This window comes from Solea senegalensis, linkage group LG10, assembly GCF_019176455.1.
Source record: "Solea senegalensis isolate Sse05_10M linkage group LG10, IFAPA_SoseM_1, whole genome shotgun sequence".
Taxonomy (NCBI): Eukaryota; Metazoa; Chordata; class Actinopteri; order Pleuronectiformes; family Soleidae; genus Solea; species Solea senegalensis.
In genome coordinates this window covers 15,736,653-15,758,720 of record NC_058030.1, presented here as the reverse complement: position 1 = coordinate 15,758,720, position 22,068 = coordinate 15,736,653, and the positions used below count along the sequence as shown (strand labels likewise).

Genomic DNA, 22,068 nt, shown 5'->3' with positions numbered 1-22,068 from the left:
TTTCCAGCGGTGAGTGGCTGCAAATCTTTCCCCAATGTAAGTGGTCAGAGAATACAAAGGGCTTAATTTGCATCTCAAAGGCTTCTTTATGGTACTTAATAGTAGGGATGCAACAATGGCCCAATTTTTATATGAATCATGGTTAAAAATGCCATGATGAAATAAGCATAAAAACACCGACTACACCTTCTCATAACAGAGATTTCAGTCCAGTATTTTTCTGTGAACCACAGTAGCACCATGAGGAAAACTCAAAGTTACTGCAGGTGTGAGAGACTGACTGACAGCGAGTAGAACACAAGTTTGGTGCAGCAGCTTATAGTGGCGTGCAGCAACAAGATCAATTACGTGGACAACTGTGCACCACAGTCACAGCCAAGCAGCTGGCAGCCATGGAGCTGCGCTTCAAACGCTTGTTACCACCCAACATTAAACAACAACTACATGGCTACATCACCTCAACAACGGTTGACCAACTGAGCGCTCAGTGTTTACAGTCACTGCTAAAGGAATTCAACACCTCAAATTTATTGCAACATTTACAATATCACGATCCAGCTGCACATAGAGATAATACACTAAACAATTACTAGTTAAAGACTTATTATCTGCAGTTTACTTAATGATACACTGAGCTGGTATGGTGAACGTGTCACAGTCTATATTGAGTTAAGAGACACAAAGCAGACACATAATCACTCCAGGGATAATGTAACAAAAGCTTTAATCAAAGACTTTCAGAAATATCGTATTGCATGGAGCTTAAAGAATAATAATGTACAGTAATAATTAAAATACCATCAAAATCTATAATCGCTGCACCCCCATCCACCACAACAACACACATAAACACAGTACATAGACCGCAGGGAGTAAGAGTTTACAATCAAAGATTCCCTCTATGTAAGGGAAAGATATGGCAAACATAAAGAGGGTCACCACGGAGACCGAAGCACAATATCTGGCCTACAAGGATGCAGTTTAGATTTGTCTTCACAAGGTCACAAGGCCAAAAGATAGTCACCCAATCCCAGTCTCGGCCGACTGCAGCTCAGTGTCTGCTGCATGCCACCGTCACAAGATAGAAAATAAGATCCTTTTACAGCAGCAGCGCTCCAGAGAAGACCATAGGGACTTTCCAAGGTCTACCTCCGTCCACAGACGGAAGCGGAGACTTTTCACTGCTCCATTTACTATAAAGTGGAATATCAAATATAACACAATGTTCCAGGGAAGGAAGGCTGTTGTAGTGCTTTCATTTCAGTCTCTCCCACACACACACACACACACACACACACACACCTCATATCAATATCAACACCAGTGTTTTTAGGTTAAGGACAGAATGAATCAGAAATGAATTCACTTCACAGGCATGAAATAATTAAGAAAAATCAGTGAAGAGAAGTGAAACTCAGCCACAGAGCTTTGTCTCTCTGTAATCTGACACGCCCCCCCCCCCTCCTTTCACCAATCAAATTTCATACCCCATAATAACAATGATGTGCTCAGAAATCATCTGAGCTGTGTTTCTACTCAATGAGTAGTGGACTGGCACTGATGCTGCGTCAGCACAGTTTGCTGCTGCTGCTGCTGCTGCTCATGTCTGAGAGATCAATGTCTTGACATCTGGACTGTTGAAGCTGTTACTGGCATGTAAGACGTACTGTAAGTGTAGCAATCCCTCTGCAGAGCAAACACATCTACTCGAGTGCATCTTTGAAGTGCTTTCACTTTAACTTATTGTGTGTAACGCGTCTCCCATAATCTGATCTGATATTTACTGTGACGTGTGCGGCTGACCTCTTGGCCAGGTCACCCTTCTCATACTCGTGGTATTTATTGAACTACTTGACTGATAATATATGTGCAAAACTGTGCATACTATTATAACAGGTTAAACTTTTTGGCAGTACTTTAAAAAAAGTACTTTGTTGTGGTTCCTCGTCACATTTCATAAGTCATTAATTTGAGACAATTTCCATTGTTCATGATACATTATAATAGATTAGTCTATTGACCCTTGGAATTCTGTTGCTTTGGATACTTGTGCTCATGAATATTTATACACGCATTATGTCAAAGACAATGGGGACGGACTATCTCTTACTGGTACTTTCCAATGCACTAACGTGTCCTTTCGTATAGAGGACCATGTTTATTGATGCTCTAGTTATTGAACCATGTCAGGGGAGCCAGTATACTGACAGTATATCTGTTTGTGAAACTCGGGTGTTCACGAATGAATGTGTGCGTCTGTGTAAACTCACCAGCTTGCGTTGACACCAACCGCAGACGCCACAAAGAGCCACCAGCCAAACAGCACACACTGTCACTGCGAGGGAGACCAGGAACACACTGAGGGACACTGAGCCTGCACGCACACACGGGAAAAGGAAGAAAGAGAGCGAGAGAATGAGTGATGCTTTGTGCACATGGGGATATTTTTCCTTTATTGGGTGTAAAATAATAACATGGATTTTTTTTTTCCCCTCAGAACAAAGCTGATAGCATGCAACAATAACGGATTTCGTCGGGGTGGCAACCAAAGCTGTGCTGCCTCCCTGCACACACATCTAATTGAATATCCAGACAGAGCTTCCATTTATTCCATTTATATATTCTGTCATAAGGAGCAGAGAAATACAATCTCATCACTTCCCCCCCTCCTTGTGCCAGAGCATTTCAATACCTTTCCAATAAGAGCTAGAGCCAGGCATCACTCAGTTGCACACACATCACTGTCATGGTGTCACTGCTTGTTAACTGACAGGCTGAAAGTGAAGGCAGGGAGGAGGGAGAAGATGGAGGAGGGGAGGAGAGGCTAGGGAGGCTAAGCTGACAATACAAGTGAGCTCATGATTAATGGGTATCAGTAGATGCCCAGTGAGAGAGGCGGCTCTGGAAGAGAGTCATAAAAAACCATCATCTATTGCTGCTCATACGTGTCTCAGCGTGAGAGAGCAAAAGAGAGAGGGATTCACACATGCACCTGTGTGTCTGAGTGTATTTACATGCTGCTTATCATACTTGCAGTACCCTCTAAAGCGGTTGAACGGCCTTTCTTCAAGACAACAAGGAAATAAAACCTCACCGAGTTTTCATACGTGTACATGAGACGATACAAACAACCCAGATTTTTGTGATTTATTTTTAACAACGGTGATACATCGGTGACAGAATGTGTTGTCACGCTGCTGTGCGACAAACACTGACGAACACACGCACTTTCCTACTCGGTGGATCTACTGCACCGTGTCTTGTGGGAGCAGACGAGAGTCTAAAAAGGAGGAGCAGCGGCAGGTAAACTTGTTTCATGTGGGAGATGAGAATGAGACTATGTTCCAGTTTTACGTCTATGTGACACTTGAGGCCACACATGCAGAGAGAAAAGAGTGAGTGCATAGAGAAGGACAAGTACCGTGAACAGCATAAACTGTTTGACTGAACAAGAAAAAGAACATTTCAGTTTCGTGAATTTGCCTGTGGATTTATAGAGAAATGGCATGGACACAAAGGAAAATACTGGGCTGTGAAATAAAAGGTGTGGGCAACACAGTCTGTATCCTCCACAGAAAGAGCTGGAGATGAATGAGGTTTGCCACATGAGAGTGGGCCTCAGTAAAACCTAAATAAATATGAATGTATATTGGCCTGATTCCAGGTTGTAAATATCCAACAATCAAACAAATAAAAATGACAACACCATCAATCAAGAGACGAGAATCTTGTCATTTTGCTCACCCATTTGAAATGTTACTGTAAATGAGAGTGACGAGCCGTATGAGAGAGAGAGACACGTTTTTATTGTAGTGCTCTGCACATTTTAGCCATAATCCTAAACTCACTTTTGCCAAGTTGAGATGCACTAAAAACTTACCAATGGGTTGTATTCAGGGGTTGGTCAAAACGACCCATAGTTACGTTTCAGTTGACAGGACAGGTTGTATTCTGTGTAAAAACTTTGCTCTGCAGCACCCACCAGTGGCCAAAATCATCAAGTCATTTTAAGAAAGTTAGATTTTTTTTTTTAGTTGCATGGTTTTATTCCAACTGCAGCAGGATTTTCTTATTGAATTCCTTCATTTTCAGTGAGCAACACGAGTAGTCAGTGTGAGGCTTAAGTATGGGATCTGAAACAAAAGACATCTTGAGATTAACACTCTCCACTGAGTTTGTATCCAACAAAATCCCTACCCATGTTAGTGCTCCAAGTCTGATCAGCCAGTACAACATACTCTTGGTTGGCGTCTCCTGCAGGAATAAAACCCTGCTCTCATGGTTGATGGAAATCAGCCCGACCACCTCAGTGATACAGTACAAATCCTTAACATCTAGAACATCCCACTCTGTGTGAGTATATCTCCTGACAACAGCAGCTGCCCCCAGTCTGGAAAAGACACACTCCTACTTCACTGACCTTGCTCCAATTATGAAAATGTAGATATTATCAGTTTTTTCACCTACACCCACAAATATTTCTTCGATATTCATAGACATACATTTATGCCACTTCTAAGCACAAGAGGGTCAGTAAACATGTCCAACCCCAGAATGATAAATATCTATTCATAGCTGTTCGGAAATAGACATAGACTCTAGACCATTCTACTGTTCATTCATAGAGAGGTCAATAAAGTTGAGTCCATTAGATACTATGACATCAGCAAAGGATCTTAAATAAGGAGAGCTGGTCTGCAGCTAAGGGCATGTATGGTATCTTCAGCACTAAGTGCCTCAGTGATGGATGTTTTGATTTTTTTTTTTTTTTTAAGGGCTTGGAGAATCTGATGGATCTGTGAAAGCCAGCAGCTCATACGGGGCCTAAGGTCCTGCATTCTCCCTGAAGGTCGGAGGATGGGGGTGGTGGTTTATGGTTTATGATGTGTGTCATAAAGACAAAAAGACTCAAAATAAAAAGCATCATCAAAAGGAGCCACATTACTGCAATGAGTGCAGAAAATAACTTCCTTCTTCGTTTTTTAGGAGTTACAGAGAAGCGCTGTGATGCATGCAGTGTAGCGAAATACGCCGCTGAGGTACTAGTGAGATGTGCAAATCTCAAGCACTTCAGCCGTGAAGAGAAAGAGGCATCATTATGTATGGGTATGAGAGGTCTGCACTACACGCAGTTATCAAAGCACTCAGGAAATGCAAATCACATTCCTCTGGAGAAAAAAAAATAAATACACAGGACTTGTGGCTTGAAATAATCTAGCAGGTGACGCATTAGTGAGGCGAAAGATAAAAAAAGAAATAATAATAAGCTGTAAATGGAGATAATTTCACAAGACCACTTAGTAATTCTTACTATATGGTAAGATTAAAAACATCTTGCGGGGTAATGAATCACATCTAAAATGGTTCCACACAGTAAAAATGACAAACTGGTCCCTTTGGCCACAAGCCGTCCAAAGTCTGAGCACTCTTGAACTAAGTTACTTGTTTGTTTTAGATTTATTCCATGGCTATTTCTTTAATAAGCACCTTAAAAAACATCTTGATTATGGATTTATTCTGAAGGTCTCACTGTTTGTTTATAGAGATGGAGGTCAGGTCCATTAACAAATGAGACCTGTCAATTGTGCCCAGCCCCTCGGATTTAAGAAGGCTACTCGGTTCCAAAGAACCATTTGCCTAATGAAGGCCTATAGTGCCAAAGCGTTTCGATAAATTCATCACTGAAAGTTACTCGGTGTGCGGGGTCTTCCGTTTGCTCTTTTAAAAGCACACCAGCCCCTCCAATTCGAATCCTAGTTCGTTTGCCCGGAGATACCGGTTTGTTAGGTTAGGTGTTAATGCGCAACTGAACTCCGATCCACGCCAAAGAAAAGAACTCTGGTTCACACCACAGAAGCGAACTCTGGTCCGCCTAAAGCATAGGTCTCGGTTCGCTGAACCAAATGCAGGAAGCGCAATACAACGCAGGGCATTGTGGGTAAACACAATCAGAACATACGCGTGCGTAGCACGATAGCTGGGAGAAATGTCTGAGTCTATCGTTGCATTGTGTCGTGTGTTCACATAAACCCATAGGATCTGATGCAGCTCCATGTTTTGCTCTTATGTGGAGGAAACAGAAGTTGTCCTGCATTAAACAACAGATGAGCGAGTTTTCTTGTTCATTGTTTGTCTTGTCTTCTCCTTCAGTCATTCTTGATGCAGCGCCGCCTAAGGCGAGGAGGGGAATACATAATTCAAAAGGTTTGGTTTGTTTCACTAAAGTGCAGCGTGAAAGCAAACTCGGACCAGCTGCAAAGTTGCAGCCCCCGATTGAACCGAGTGCCCAATCGTGCCGAGTCTAGCAGACTATTAGGTCACACAGGAGGTTGAAGGTGGATATTTCAAAGCAAAGACAGAAGTACATCATGCATTAAGGAGGTTACACCGAGTGCTACAGTGGATGTAGGTGATGTGGCCCACATATAGTGAGCTAAGCCAAGCTGAAAGGGACCAGTCCTCGGGGGTAGAAGAAATTGCTAATTGGACGGGCAGAACTGGGGCAGTGTCCAGTCAGCAAAGCTGCCAAATGGCATCTTTGCGAGTGCGATGCAGGTAGAAAGGGTTGTGCCTCAGAAGCTGTGGGTGCAAAGCTTGTAGCCTAATCGCCACATCAAAGTGCCCTCCTCTTGTACTGGAGCCTGGGTTTGGGCCTCTTTACAGCCAAGATAATCCCCAGATGTCTCACAGACATCTTCACGGCCAGTCTCCTCTCAGGCAGAATCTCAGGGCAACAGCAACATTACTTGCTTCCACTTTGAATATGACACTGAAAGTTTGAAATTCCTACCATTGAGCTTCTGGCTTAATTATACATCGTTTTAATTGCTTTTTTTTATTATTTCTGAAGACAAATGGCAGAACAGCACACACACATATGAAGGCATTCAAACCAGATATTTCTCCTTTGCTCAGTTGCACAAAATAATTTGTGTTGAAAGAGCATAAAATTGATTCACACGTGGAACACTGGATAAAAGGAATCATTATCTGGGTAAATTATTGTCAAATGAACTAATAAGGTGATTTTAAACAGTGATTTCTAAGTGCTGTTAAAGCTGAGCTCAGGATACAACAATAACTGTTTTAGTAAATATGAATAGCAATAAAAAAATTCTTTGATATCAGGTTACAAGTGTGACATGTACAGGTGTATGGGAATTGAAGTGACTAAAATTTGTACAACTTAACTGTTTATATTGTCTATTTCTAATGTTCACTTGTGGTGACCCTGCAGTAAGGTCATTGTGGAACTGCAGGCAACGCAAGGTGATTGTTGTGCCACGAGGCTCGTCCTTTTCTTTATTTTCATGTTCAAATCTAATGTTTAAGCAGACAGTGAATGGACTTTGAGAACACATTACTTTCAACTGGCTTTTCACAGACTTTTTAACCTCTTAGCATCATTCCATTTTTACCTTACAATTTACTGTGACGTTTTCTGTTACTGTGCTCATTCATATACTGTAGTTATTCATGGTGTGTGCGGTTTGGAATATGAGGTTTAGTTATGGCGTTATGGTGCAAAGTTGTCAAAAAGCACAACAAGGTGAAAATGTAAATTGTGATGCATTAAACACCTGCAAACGGCATCTGTGTTGTTTGCGGTTCTTTTTGTTCATGTTACTGTGGTCACAAAACCGGCTCAACGGGCATTCACCAAAAACAGAACGTCATTTGAAATCGGATAGAGGACAGATGATTGACAGTTCTCTGCCTCGTGCTAACTTTATGGTGAAGAATGTAGCACTTGGTCTTGGCATTTGTCTTTTTACGACTAAAACAGCGAGACAGACATTTCCTTCACGTCAACAGCTCCTAAGTTTGATTTACTGACAACACTCTGGATAAAATTAAGGTTTATATCTACAGCACCTTTAAAAACAACCTCAGTGCTGCACAAACAAGAAAATAGACAACACTTAAATCTTAAATGTGCACTGAGATGATCATTGTAAAACATATAGTAACTCATAAATAATATAAGCTGTGTTTTCACAATAAAACCCAAACAAATCTTCCTCAACCAGTGCTGAAAGCTAGCATGAAGAGATATGTCTTCAGCAGTTTAAGGTAAGCTGTTCCAGTTTAGTGCCGCCACTTTGCCATCTCTTCAACATTAATCTCATTCTGGAAGAATCAAGAATGATTGGCTGGAAACAGGTTGTAACTAAATTAACCACCTTATGATCGTCAATCTGCAATTAGTTCATCATTCTTAAATGTGATGGTACGCTTCTGGAAATATGTAATAAAATGCAGCGTTTATGGAGTCAATTCTGGCCAAATTCTGGCACGGCTTCTGTCCGCAGTGGATACTAGTGTCTCACGTGCGGCAACTCATCGAGGCATGTAGAGACACCAGTGGAATGTTGGCAGGTAGAGACAGAGCACCTGTGGTGACACCGAGTGCCCCTTGCACCCCCTGCAGTGAAGCGGGAGCTTTGCTGTCTTTGTGTCCCTGCACGCTTGCTGTGGCTCAGCTGTGGCACTGCTGTTCTGTCACAGAGGCTGTTGCACAGCAAGAGTATACGAGAACGGCCGCCCACACTCTGTCTGCTCTCGGAACAGAGATAAGATCCATCTCATCCCAGTGACAAGTCGGGCAGGAGTTGGACCAGCAAGACGTCATGTGACACATGCCTGGTGTCACCTCTAACGGCGCTGTCGCCTTATTAGCACCTCCGTGTCAGTTCACCTAGTGTATGATTCACCTGCTAAATAGCTGCTGATCTTTGCTGTGGTTGATATTATTCTGCCTCTGCTTGGTTTACGTAAACAGAAAGTGATGCAACATCATTCGCATGCTGCGTCCTTCACCGGAAAACCAGCCTCGTCAAGCAGAACTATCAGATCTGACTGAGGCAGCATTTGTGAGTACACTGTACACCAGCATGCCGGGGGCAGGGAAACCTGTACTGCGTCAAGCTGTCGAATGAGCAGGAGAATTCACAGCTGAAACTTTCCCCTGTCGAGCTTCTCTGTGTTTTCAGTCATACTCCAACCTGTTTGCATCTGACTCACTTTACTAGCACTATGTGTCTGCTGCCTCCATCTGTTTTGAAATAAAACAAATCCCTTATGTGCAGCATGGGAATGTTGCCTGGGAACACAAGATCTAAACATCCCTATACCAAGACATCGTGTGAACTCATTTAGTTACATTTCTATGCAATTATGCATGATACACAATCATATATTGCCTTTTAGAAAACAACCATGTTCCCAGTAAGATGCTCAATAATGGAATTCACTACCAAATGAAATCAAATCAATTTCAGATATACATTATTTGACTTTGAATGTTCAGTGTTGTCTCACTTTAGTTGAACTCATTTGTTATAATATGTGTGCCTTGTGATATCGGTTATGTATTTCATTGTGCTGTATTCTCATGTATTTGCAACTTTTAAAATGCATTTTAAATACAAACGCTAGAGTTTTTAGAGCTAGAGTTGACTAGAGTTGCAAATAAGCAAATGCTATAAACTCTTAAGCGTCATGCTCCATCTTGGAACTATGTTAAAGTGCATTATTGAGTAATACTGTCTGAATATTTGCCCATTGGATTTACTGAAATATGCATAAACAGAATTAGTTGTGTTTGTGTGTATAAGTAGTCTGGTATAAAAACTGAGGACATAATGATAGAAATTATAATATATTGTATAGCACACTTTTCCCCAACTGATACTTTTCAGTTATTACAATGCAGGCAACGTTTTGAGAAACTAAAATCAAGAAGCCAAATATGAAATGATTCTCTTTAATGTTGTGATCTCCGTGGGATGTAGTCTATATTAATGTTATCTGTTTTGATTCTAATCTAATGAGTGAAGATATCATTTCGGTGAGATCTATTTCTCCTGAGGTCCTTGATAAGGACTTTATACAGTACGCACGGTCTTCATCTATCAGACAATCTATCACTGTCTCCGCCATCATTTTCTCCCCAAGCTCTGCCTCAGAAAGACAGAATTAACTGGTCAGATTGAAATGGATGACTTTCATATAAGCCACAAGGAGGACTCAATACATTAACCAAGGACGTCCTCCCCCTGCCTTCAAACGGGCAAACTTGTTTTCCGATTTGTAAGTGCCCCAGTCAAGCATCAAAGCCACATTAACAATGGATTAGAGTCATATATCACAGGGTGATTCAAAAACATTAGTTTCAAAGAGACTAGCTCATCAGCCCGCTCCTGTTCTTGTAATGCACATTTAATGGTTCAGTTTACCAACTCAATGCATACCGAGGTAACTGAGCTGTTACTGAATTGTTCCAGATCTGTTAGAGATTCAGAAACCTGATTTATTTGTCACTTAGTTGTGCGTCTTGGTCTCATGATCCTCATCAATGAGTAACCCACCACAGCTTCTCCATATTTCACCGGTTTTCTCACTTTCACCCCCTTCAGTTTCTGAACACTGGGACAAATGAATGTTATTTATATTCCAGTAACCTGCTTCTAGCTGCTTCCCACAGTAACAAACAACCTATTACTCACTAGCACTGCTGGTGTCCTTGACTTTATTGACTAGAGCCTTCATGGTGGCTGTTGATAGTGTGGAGGTAGACTCGTGTCCATCTCAGTAATGAGCTGTAAACTAAATCAACCGTGACTAACATTATTCTGGGTACAGGGGCATTAAACTGCCTGTATATGCAGTAAGTAGGGTTACAGTTCACAGTAAAACAGCACCAGATTAACAGAATTGCTTTACAACACCTCCCTCTATAAATGTCATGAGTTGGAGGAAAATACTCTCTATAGCTACATTTTTTTATGTAATTTTAAAATTGGAATCATGGTAAATGGTGTATATTTAAGATTATTACATGACATGTTAATATAACAGCAAACAACTTGTGTCTGAAGATTCAGGGAGTGATGGTGCCTTAGCAACTGAATTTCTCCATCTAACCGGGCTCTGCATGGTTGAACCACAGTGGTTCAGACCAATCAGCATCCAACAAGGGACAACTACAGGCAGGAGTCTCTAACGGAATCTCTATCGCCCCCTGTGGACATCTAAGAGATTAACAATTAACACAGCAGTCTCTATGACCTACTTTTTCCTCCCATCCCTACCCAGTCACACAAACACAGAGAGAGAAAGTTGTACTTCTTCCCACTTCCTTTCGAACATGTAAACTAGACATTAAGTCTTTGAAAATGTCTTTGTTCCCGGTTTTATTTGCATTTTCAGCCACAGTGCTGCTGCATGAAGCTGTCTTGCTTTACTTGCTCACTGCGCTTCTTCCACCTTTCCTGCTCAGTTGCAACATAAAATGCATGATTGTAAGCAGCGCATGAATGTTGACACAAGAAAGACAGGAGGGAGCTGTGTGGAGCTTAAGAGTTTAATCGGCATTTTTGGAAGTCATTTGACAATGGTCTGAATATAACAGATAAAAATTACAATCTACAGCCTTGTGCAAAAATCATAGTATCTATGTCTGTGAGTCTATGTCTGACCTAGCATCTCAACTAGCACTGTTGTGTGACGATTGTGTTGAATACTGAACTTAAATCCATGAGCAGCATTCTCACGTATCAACCCTTAGAGTCCAGGTGTGTCAGGGCTGAGTAAAGAGCTGTGGAGATTGCGTTGTCAGCGGACCGGCTGGCCCAATATGCAAATTGGAAGGGGTCCAGGGAGGGAGGGCGGATTTGATGTGTTGCATGACTGCTGTTTGAAGCAACTCATGATGATAGGGGTCAGTGCAACAGCATGGTAGTCATTGAAGCCTGAGGGGGACGACTTCTTTGGCAAAGGAATTATTGTTGTGGCTTTGAAGCATGTAGCCAAGCAATAAGATATGCTACTGAGTTAGTATTAGCTCCTGACATTGAATTTTATTTTGAGAAAATGCACCATGGATAAACTCTACGAACAAAATTTATTACACTTATTACTCATCTGTTTAATGTGTGGAGAAATGCAGAGCCTGACAGCCCTGCCCTGCCTCTGTACTGCCCTGTTGCACATTTTAAACATTATACCTCTGCATCAAGGCCTGAAGTGACAACAGTATAATGTGCAGCTCCAGCCACTTCCTACAACCCTTCCTGATTCACTTCATCTTCTTCTCCTCTTCACTTAAACTTGTTATTTATTACCCCTTCAAATCCATCACAGGGCAAACATACAGAGACAAACATCCGCTCGCTCTCACATTCACACCTGTCCAAGGCAAAAAGACTCTGCCGTGTGGTCCTGATATGCCGATTATGTTTTGGGTTGTTTTGCTTTTTGAAATGGGTGCATGTGCTCATAACCACAAAAACCACATGATTTCTTCCACTTGACACCGCTTAAGCGCAGTGCCACGAGTGGGAACACATGCACTTTAGAGATGAGCAGAAACTAAGACAGAGCAGAGAGAACAGTGCCGGAAAAAGCCGAGTGGGAGTGGGGAAAGAAGGACTCGGCTGTAATGCTATTGAGGAGCAATTTGTGAAGCTTGTGCATATCTATATAAGCCTGTGGTCCCCATCTGCCCACATCAGCTCACTGCCGGTGACATAAAGCAAAACAAAAAAGGTCTTGAATGCTCCAGATGTATTACGTAGGTGGTAATATAAAATGTAATTCAAGTCCCAGTCCATTGTATTTGCCCACAGAAACAGAGATTGGTGCATTAGAGAAGTGTGCTGTTTTTGTTTTTCATATTTATGAGCCTTTCTACACTTTTGTATCTATGTTCAACTTCTACTGCTCCTCTTCACATATTAGCCTAAATATTCTCGCTCCACCAAAAAAGGGAAAACAATTATTGAAGGTGTAATTAAAGTATTGGCAGGACAAGTGCAACTTTAATTGAATGGCAGTTAAATGACTCACAGTATGGCTTCATAGTCCTTGGATCTTTGTGTTTTTTTACAGAATGTGTGGTTTATACAAAATCTCAAGTGAAGTTACTATAGTGCCTAACTTTGAAAGATAAACAGATCTCAAACTAAACCAAACGTTTACTGGCGATCTTCCCACTATGCACAGAGGAAGTGACTCATGGAAGGAACAGCTGCTAACAGGTTGGAGTACGAGTATGAAGTGCACAAAAACAGTGGCCAACAGAATATACAGAAGAGAACAAACCCCATCCTTCACCACTTCATGCCCCTGTCCACCATAGCACTCCCTCAGTCAGGTCTGATAGTTTGATATTACAGAGGCCATTTTAAGATGAAGGAAGCAACAAACAAATAATGTTACATCTGTTTACGGAGACCAAACAGAGGCAGAATAATATCAACAAGATCAAAAATCTCAAAACGTTTTAAATTAATTATACCTGAAACGGACACACATGTCTAAAATGAAGTTTATATGAAGAAGCCAGACAGACGCTTGTCAGAAATGAATGGATTTAGATGCATGGCTACCTGGAGGCTTCTACTTGTCTTTTGACATCTTTATTCAGTTAAAGACTCTGTATAAAAAACACTTTATTACATGTCTGGACCGACCAGACAGTAAAAACTCAGACCGCTGCAAACCCTAGCCTCAAGGTAGAAGTTGAAGTAGTTAATCTACCACAAACCATGCCGAGCTTATCTTTGACTGCATAATGGCGCGTTTACACCGAGTAGAACGGCTGGTTTGGTACGGTACGTATTTTTTAGTGTTTCCATTAGGAATTGGACCAAAATATCCGGCCCCATTTTTCAGATACCTTCCCTTGAGCTAGCAGTAATGGTACAGTCAAGTCCATTTCATTTATATAGCCCATCATCACAAACACAATTTGCCTCAAAGGGCTTTACAGTCCGTACAACAAGTGACACTCTCTGTCCTTAGTATGGTACAGGTGGAGCTACACCCACAACAGTCCTCCACAACAAGTGTCACTCCCATGCGACTGGTGTTACTTCATCGCCCGCAGTCCATTGACATATTATTGAGACAAACAACCACAAACCGAGCCGGAAAAAAAAAAAAAAGAGCTGCCCTGTTGTCTGTTGTGTCTCGTTCGATGTCAGTACGTCGCGCTACGTAACTCGCTGAAGCAGCCATCGGGCACAGCGCACACCCCGCCTACCAAGTCACTAAGACCCAGGGCTTTACCATTACTGTACCTGTACCAAACCAAACTGATGGAAACACCATAAAAGACAGACCTCATGTGACCTAATGCGAGCCTTGTGACTCTGTCTTTATACAGAGTCACATAAGTGTAAGTATAAGTGAGAGACATTGAAAGGTTACTTAAGAAGAAGTAGTGGGTCTGATGTTGTCTTGGACATATCGCAACAGGCTGTAATTTACACTGTCATGGGAGAAAAGCCAGAGAAGAGATTAGCGTTAGTATAGTGATTTATATGTGCTCCGTGACTCAGTGACTCTGGCTCTCATCATATGGAAGAGAGAATCCCGGCTCTCATTGACCGCTTCTTTCCCCAGGTGACCTTCCTCTTCAGCAGCTGTGCATTAACAGAAAAGCCTGTGGTCGAAGGACGGGATCGTCCTCTCCAGTGCAGTGGAGCGACACTATGTTGGCTCTGTGTCAGGAGGAGATTTAAATACCCCTCTACTTTTAGACTCCAGCTGGACAGAAATAACCATTATTAGCATCAGCCAATGTCAATGGAAGGACGAATTAAAGTAATGAAATACTTCCTATATCATCAACTGTATGTTTTAATGCATCTCCTTCCTCTGTCTTGGTGAGTTAGACATTAAGTAATTAATGGCAAAATCACAGAATCTGGCATGTTCCCCAGACTCCATTTTTAGCTTTTGCAGAGAACTCTATAAAGTAAAACTTACTCAACATAAGCACTGAGTCATCTCAGAGTAGTCTCCTGAAATGGTGTCTTGTCGCTTGACTACCTATTGATATGTTTGCTTGTATAACTGTCAGTGATTTACAGCTGGGTAGCATCCAGCAGACTGAGATGATGCCATGCAGCTGCTCACACACAGCAGGATACAGTCAAGGTCTCATGGGAAATATAGTTTTCTATAACTACCAGTCCTTCTGGACTCGACTTCTGCTGAGTCACCTGTGATTTCACGCCACATTAATTCAACTACACAGCACCTGAAGACAATAGCTTTGCTCCGTACTGTAATAGCTACTCTTAATTCTTACCCACGGCCTTAAATACTTATTGTTGTTGTAGATACAAGCTTGAAACTGTCGCTGCTCACCTCAGGGTTCAGAAGAGGCTTTAATACCTGCAGTGTCATAAAGGATGTCAGCGTCTGTCACATCAACGATATACAAAACTTAAGTAAATGGCAGGCTTGGCTGTTTTCATTAATCAGAGTGTGACACACACACAAACGCAAAGCCCTCACAGCTACTTGACATTAGCACCCGCACATCATGACATGGATGTCATTTTATGTCAACTATTGTAGGCGTAGCTGCGGAGGGAAATAATAGAGGGAGTTCAGGCTTGAGAGGAATTAAAAGCAAGAGAAGATAACATCAAATCACCTTTGATTCGGGTAATAAGGAGCAACAATAATTCTACTACAAACACATGATTGAAAGTGGAGAGCAGTGGCGTCTCAATTTACTCGGTGTCCTCTTGAGAGCTCTGAGCACCTTCTTCACTAGGCACGTACACATGTACACGCTGATGTCGCAGGCAAGCAAACTGGAATTACGAGCATTATTTATTGTGACCGGCATGAAAATCAAAGAGGACAAATTAACCTGTTCTGTGGTTGATTTAATAATTTAATAATTCTTTATGTGATGCCATAACTCTTGTGCACTGGGTCAGATGTGATAGAGGAAGAAGTGATGCTGTTGAGACATTCTCTCAGCCCCTTTGTCTCTATGAGGAGGTCTGTTAAATGACTGAAAGGACAAACAGGGCAGTTGTGTAATTTGTATGCAAACTGACCTTTAAGCCAATAGAGGGGCTCTCGAGAACAGAGAGCTAACCAGGAACCAAACACTGGCTCCTGTTAGATGAGTATCTTGTTAAAATTAGGTTGCACTGAACACAGGTTGGTCCAGACCACATTTCTTCCTAAAATACAATATTCACTTCAGTCCCTCATTTTAAGACATACGCACATACACCGGTCTGTACTCGCCACAGCCAGTCCGGCGTGAGGGTGCACCCACCAGAAATGACATCAACATGACGGGACTACACATGCGCCACACAGACGATGGATGTATTCGACAGAAAACAGATTTGTCTTTGTAAGCAGCTCTACGAGACCAGCGAAATGGTTGTTATGATGCAATTAACAAAACAACAGAAGCTGTATCAAACCCTGTGTGAACTGTATGAGGCTTCAAGGATCCATCAAACATCTCTTTCACTGCTTTAAAGTAGGATCGTAGATGTGTGAGGTGAGAAAAAGTGATTCACTGCTTCTATTCTAATGTAACCACGATATACATTGGCAGATATTTTCCCTGAACACTGCCAGTGTGTTCGGAGCACAAACCATCGACATTCTTTCATCTACACTTCTGACTATAATGTATCATGTGACCCCAGATGCTCACAGTGCAAGACGTTCAAATAATCACAGAGACAATTGACAGAAGAATAAAACAAACAAACACAAACATGAGCACCTTTAGCTGAAGCCGAAGAGGCCAATGCATCCAAGCATGTCACCAATGACGATGTCTGCACTCTTTCACACCAATATTCAATATAAACAATTCAATTCAATTCAATTCAATTCAAAAAACTTTATTGATCCCGAAGGGGAAATTCAAGTCTTTATCAGAACAATTCATGTTTCTGGTTAGGGTGTATATCAGGTTATCACATTGAATTAAGAATTCATAACATGGACATGTGGAAAGGCTTTCATTATGAACTACACATAGTCAATAAAATCAACCTTTTGTGCCTTTTTTTCTATTTTTCAATCAAATATTCAACTAAATATTTAAAAAGGAATGAATAGAATATAAAATGGTCAATTGAAATCACTTTAAATGCAGGTTTCTGGTCAGTCAAACACACACAGATAGTGACCAGGGGACAGGAGTGAGCCACCTTTAGACAAGTTTTGATAAGAGTCCTTCACTTGTTTTGTCTCGGATTCATTACATGCTTGCTTGTGTTGTCTTTATGCAAAGCTTCTCACTCCTCTAAATGTGTCTAAATGTCAAATAGAATATTGGCAGGAAAAAAGCCATTTTGAATCACAACTAAATAAACACTGGAGCACAATACATGCAATTTGTGAACGTTTTTCTTCCCTTACACAGTATTTATCCTCACAGTATTTATCCTCACATCATATCTTTGCAGTCGTTTTGGTCACAAACCAAAACGACTGCAAAGATATAATTTGCCCAAACACACCACTCCCATTAGGAAATCAGTGGGTTTTTACAAAGGCAATTTAAGCCATATTACACTTTATGTTACATATTATCTAATGGAAATGTTTGAATTGTACCAATCCTTTAGCGATTTAAAAGACTAATTGGTGTAGATTAAATGTAGAGGGTTAAATGGTCTGTATTTATATAGTGCTTTTCTCGTCAAAGCAATTCACTCATTCACACAGCTAATCTATGTGCAGGACATTTTTTTCAATCACTCATCTTTCATACCCATTCATACACTGCTGGCACAGACTCAGGAGCAACGTGGGGTTAGCCAGGGACACTTTGGCACGTAGACCCCCATGAGGCGATGGAACAAGAGGGAGAACAAAGTAAGTAATTAAAAGGATCAGTGTTTCCTGTTTGGATCCTCAGACCACCTCCAACAATTGCTAATATCGAGTTAAGAGCCACTTCAGCATTTGTGGGTGATGTTTGTTTGAGCAATCGTCAAACACATGAAGTCACATGAAGAGGGGTCTGACTGTCGCTCCTGCCAGTGTCTGAGCTAGAGTGATAATGCTTTGCTAGAAAAAATAAATAAAACAGGATTAGTCAAAACACAGGAGTGCCAGCATGCCCTACCTCCAGGCCGTTGAAGTTGAGGGCAGGCGAGCTAGAGGCTAGGTGGGGTGGGCGGTGGGAGCCGAGAGGAAACCATGCGTATGTCTGAGTGTGGCCATGCAGCTTGCCTGGCTGGAGGAGGACAGTGAGTGGGCATGGGCATGCAAGCCCACAGATGCTCAGGGCTTTCCATTAGCCTGTTTTCCACTGCACAGCCAAAAAAGGGCTATAGGCATTACTAGGTAGGTCATGACTCATATCACTATTTTCTCCCCTAAAATAACTGTGCTCTTGAACAACATAAGTGGGGGCGACGACTGCCAAGTGGGAAATGATTTCATAAATATAGTCTTTTATACTACATATTATCATTACCTTTTCAAACTAGTGTCTTGTGGCCAATAATTCTGACAGAAACCAGCCTTTTCAGTCTTTAGAGACCAACTTTAAACCAAGGTTTTGTTATCTGGCTGATATTTAGAAATCAGGGCAGCCAGTTTATTTTTTTCCCCATCAATCTGATAAAATAGTCAAATGTGGCTTAACTTAAACATTTAATGTAAAACTACACCTAAACTACAAGACAGTACAAGATCAGTATGCGTTTAAAATGACGACAGTGATTTCAAACTCACCTTTGATTTTGAACTGAACATAAACACATGGTTGAATTTGTTTATGAATCTACTTCAATATTACTGCCTATGCTGTTTGCCATATAGAAACACTCGGGCCATGTGCATGTTGTACAACATTAAAGTTGACCTTGAAGCCCTCGTATGCAGTCAGCGACACGCTTGCTTTCACACTACATTGAATATGTAGCCACATGCATCACTGACCACAACTGAATACTGTTCGAGCAATTCAATCCCAGGAGATCCTCTAAGCTGTTTTGGTGAAATTACACCTGTTTTAAGAGCTGCTCACCAGTGATCAGATCAGTGAAGATGTGTTTTGGCTCTAAACGCAAACAGGGTCTCAGCAGGGCAGATCGACCATAACAAGCATTTCCTCAGCCTTTATTCCGAGCAGATTTACAAAGCTTTGGAAGCCAGGAAATGATAGCATCTTTTATTCCTTTGGCAGAGATTTCTTTCCATCCTAGACTAGCATAGCATGGAACAGGTATTAATTAATTCCTGAAATATGACACTGAAATCCAGGCTAAGATAACATTTCATCTACTATAATTTCTTCAATATGCTAAGAAATGTGAAACTACTGTAAGAAACAATGCAGCGGTTAGACTTAACTACCTCCAGACTGTAAGCAGTGCAACAGTTAACCACAGTAGAATCATAACATGATTCTTCTTCCCCAGTCACTAAATGTAATAAACTCAGGTCAGCAGCACAAAAAAGATCATATACTTAATATAACAACTTAAACAGGAACTGACATGTCATGTACTAACATATTTGAGGAAGCTTTTACTTTAATTCCACTCTCTGTAGCTCGACCGCGACCTTATTCCTTACGTTCAAGCCTTTATTTCTTTCGTCATTCTTCTATCTAAACCCTTCCTAGACTCCAAATACCTGAGTCTGATCTCCGGGTAGATAACAGGAGGTATCTCATGGCCCACACCCAGGCTGTCAAATCTGTCTAGAACAGATTACACAAAGTGCTGCAGCAAACAGTGGGTAATAAACAGAGGGAGACAGGGGACAGCGTGCTGTGTTTAGAAGTGGAAGAGGAAGACGAAAATGGAGCAGCTAAGAGGACACGAGAGCCATTTTCACTGAACTTCCCAAAGTGATTCCCAGCTCACACTGCACACTCGCGTCCTCTCCCTGCCACCCTCTGCTCCTCTGCTATTCTAATTCTGTCCCAGTTCTAAAGGATTTTAAAATTCAAAGGTAAGCTAAAGTAATAGAGCAGCAGTTTATGAGATGCAAATATGACACAGAATTAAATATTGAATACAAATAGCCTCTTAAATTAAAATTTCAGTGGAGTTAAAGAGAAGCGGGTGAACGTGGCTCGGGGATTTGGACTGAAACTGAGGTCCGTGCTAAATCTCTCGTGGACAGAATGATAATGTTCTTGTTATTAGACCAGGACAGAGGAATGACGGTAAACGACGTACACACTACATTCACTCACTGTTTTGGTATTTCCACTAAAACACATACAGCAGAAGGACACAGCAGGTCCCGCTGTAAAACCTATAACTCACTCATGTTTTTTTACGTGACCCATTCTTGGCACATCTCGTGTCAATAACACATGCGTGAAGAGTGTTTAATGAGGATTGTCAGGCACTTTCAGAGGGAGGAAGAATGATGGGAGAAGCTGGGAGCCACATGTCCGTCAATTCTCAGCCATGTCTGATGTGCAGTCAGTGTGCGTTTGCCTCAGAGTCAGAGCACGCTCAGTGGACGTCTCCGTGCGGCGCTCATCATATATTAACTGCTTTTCTTAAGCAATACCATCTCAAAAAAACAATCTTAATCATGAACCCTCCCTATCTGATGTCAGTTATCTCACAGCGCACAACCATTTTATCTCGTTTCGCCACAAACTTAAAGCCTCTAATTCCCTTTCTGCTATTTGCTCATTTCTCCCACTTTGCCCTCACCTCCTCCCTCAGTAGCTCTGTAATTAAGCAGTGTGTTTTTAGAGAGCAATGGACTAACAGACAAGGAAGGGTAGATGCTATGACATCCTCTGCATGCATTTGTGATAGCTCAATTAACAAGTGAAGCCCTCCATCATCTCTCACTGACTCTCTGAGGGTCACTGGTGTGAAAACGACTCACTGTCCTTATCAAATGGATAATGACATAAAAAAACAACACCATTTAACACAATCAACCAACCCCATAAAAACTCAACAAAAAAGACCTCCCAGCAAGACCTCCAGAGTCACGCAGCATAATTGTAGTTTTCTGCATTTAGGCTTCTTGTTTTGATTATGTAATCAACGTGCTCATTTAGGTGGCGAGTGAGATGAGCTGAAACCGCAGTGCATTGTGGGAGCTCTGTGTTTGACCTGCATGTTTGTTTTTCCAAGCCATGCAGCAGCAGCCCGTCTGTGTCCAAATATCCCGTGCACGGAACATCCCACGGGACTGGAAAGTCAAGATTTGTCCGTTTACTTGTGCATTTGAGTGTGCACCAACTCTGTGGACTCGAAGAGTGAGTGATCAGTTGAAATATCACCCTCTATCGAGACTATTGGAGTGCATAATTCTTCTCCTTTTATGACTCATTACGGGGATCAGTGTCCCATCCCAAACCTGAGAGCCAGAATCACTAAGAATGGTCTCAGGGCAGTTGGCATTAATCAATGAATGTTGCTCACATGAAATATGATCTGTTTAGAAAAGCACTGCCGTTTATCATCACGAGAGTGAAGAGAAAAAAAAGCAAAAACAAGAAAGTAGAGAGAGATATTTCAACAGCATGTCAGATGTGTGGACCAGAGGCACAAAAGACACATTTCAGCTTTGTAGCCAGAAATGGACTGCCGGGATGAGCTAGCCCAATCTGATGTGTCTCAGCTCTACTGAGTCCAGAGCTGAGGCACATCAGCTCAGTCCCATGCATGCACAATTACTTGACTCCAATTCATCGTGCCCTTACAGCTGCACCAACTTACACCGCTGCCAAGGAAAACATAAGATAATAAGCTTGCAAGAGTAAACCATGACTGGTGGGGAATCCAACAGTTATGCACATTGTTTTTGTAGATAGTCTCCCATCTGTTGGTACCAGTAATGTGAACATATTTACGTTCACAGCAGGTACTCAGTTACACTGTGAATGGGGGTAAGCCTTCTATTTCTCGAGCCAAACATTCAACAGATAAATCCCAAGCCCCACTCACCAATCTCTGTCCCAATCAGTGGAGTGAATCCATATTTGAATGAGAGTATTTGTTCTCCGTCAGATTTCCCCATGTCATCTATTTAAATGATTTAAGAAAACCAATAGGGACATCATTTCTTCCTCATGCTTTAGGCTCTTTACTCCTTGCCCACCCCTCCTCCTCCTCCTCCTCCTCCTGCTGCTGCCACTCTTCCCCTCTCTCTCCACCCCAATCTCCACAGTAATGATGGGTCAGCACAAGCCTGAAAAATGCCATTCACTACCTGAAGCAGATGTGACACAGTCTGTTCACAGAAATGCATGTTAAAAGTATGATATTAATCAGACTAAGACAATAA

General features: G+C 41.7%; 1 protein-coding gene across 2 annotated transcripts in view; it reads right to left on the bottom strand.

The window, feature by feature from the left end:
- syt7a (synaptotagmin VIIa) overlaps nucleotides 1-22,068 on the bottom strand; it is a 64,488-nt gene that overhangs the window by 30,626 nt on the left and 11,794 nt on the right. For both annotated transcript variants that reach the window (XM_044035257.1, XM_044035258.1), the window contains exon 2: nucleotides 2,271-2,374. In XM_044035257.1, the coding sequence (XP_043891192.1) occupies nucleotides 2,271-2,374 (104 nt within the window). The remainder of the gene's footprint in view (nucleotides 1-2,270; nucleotides 2,375-22,068) is intronic.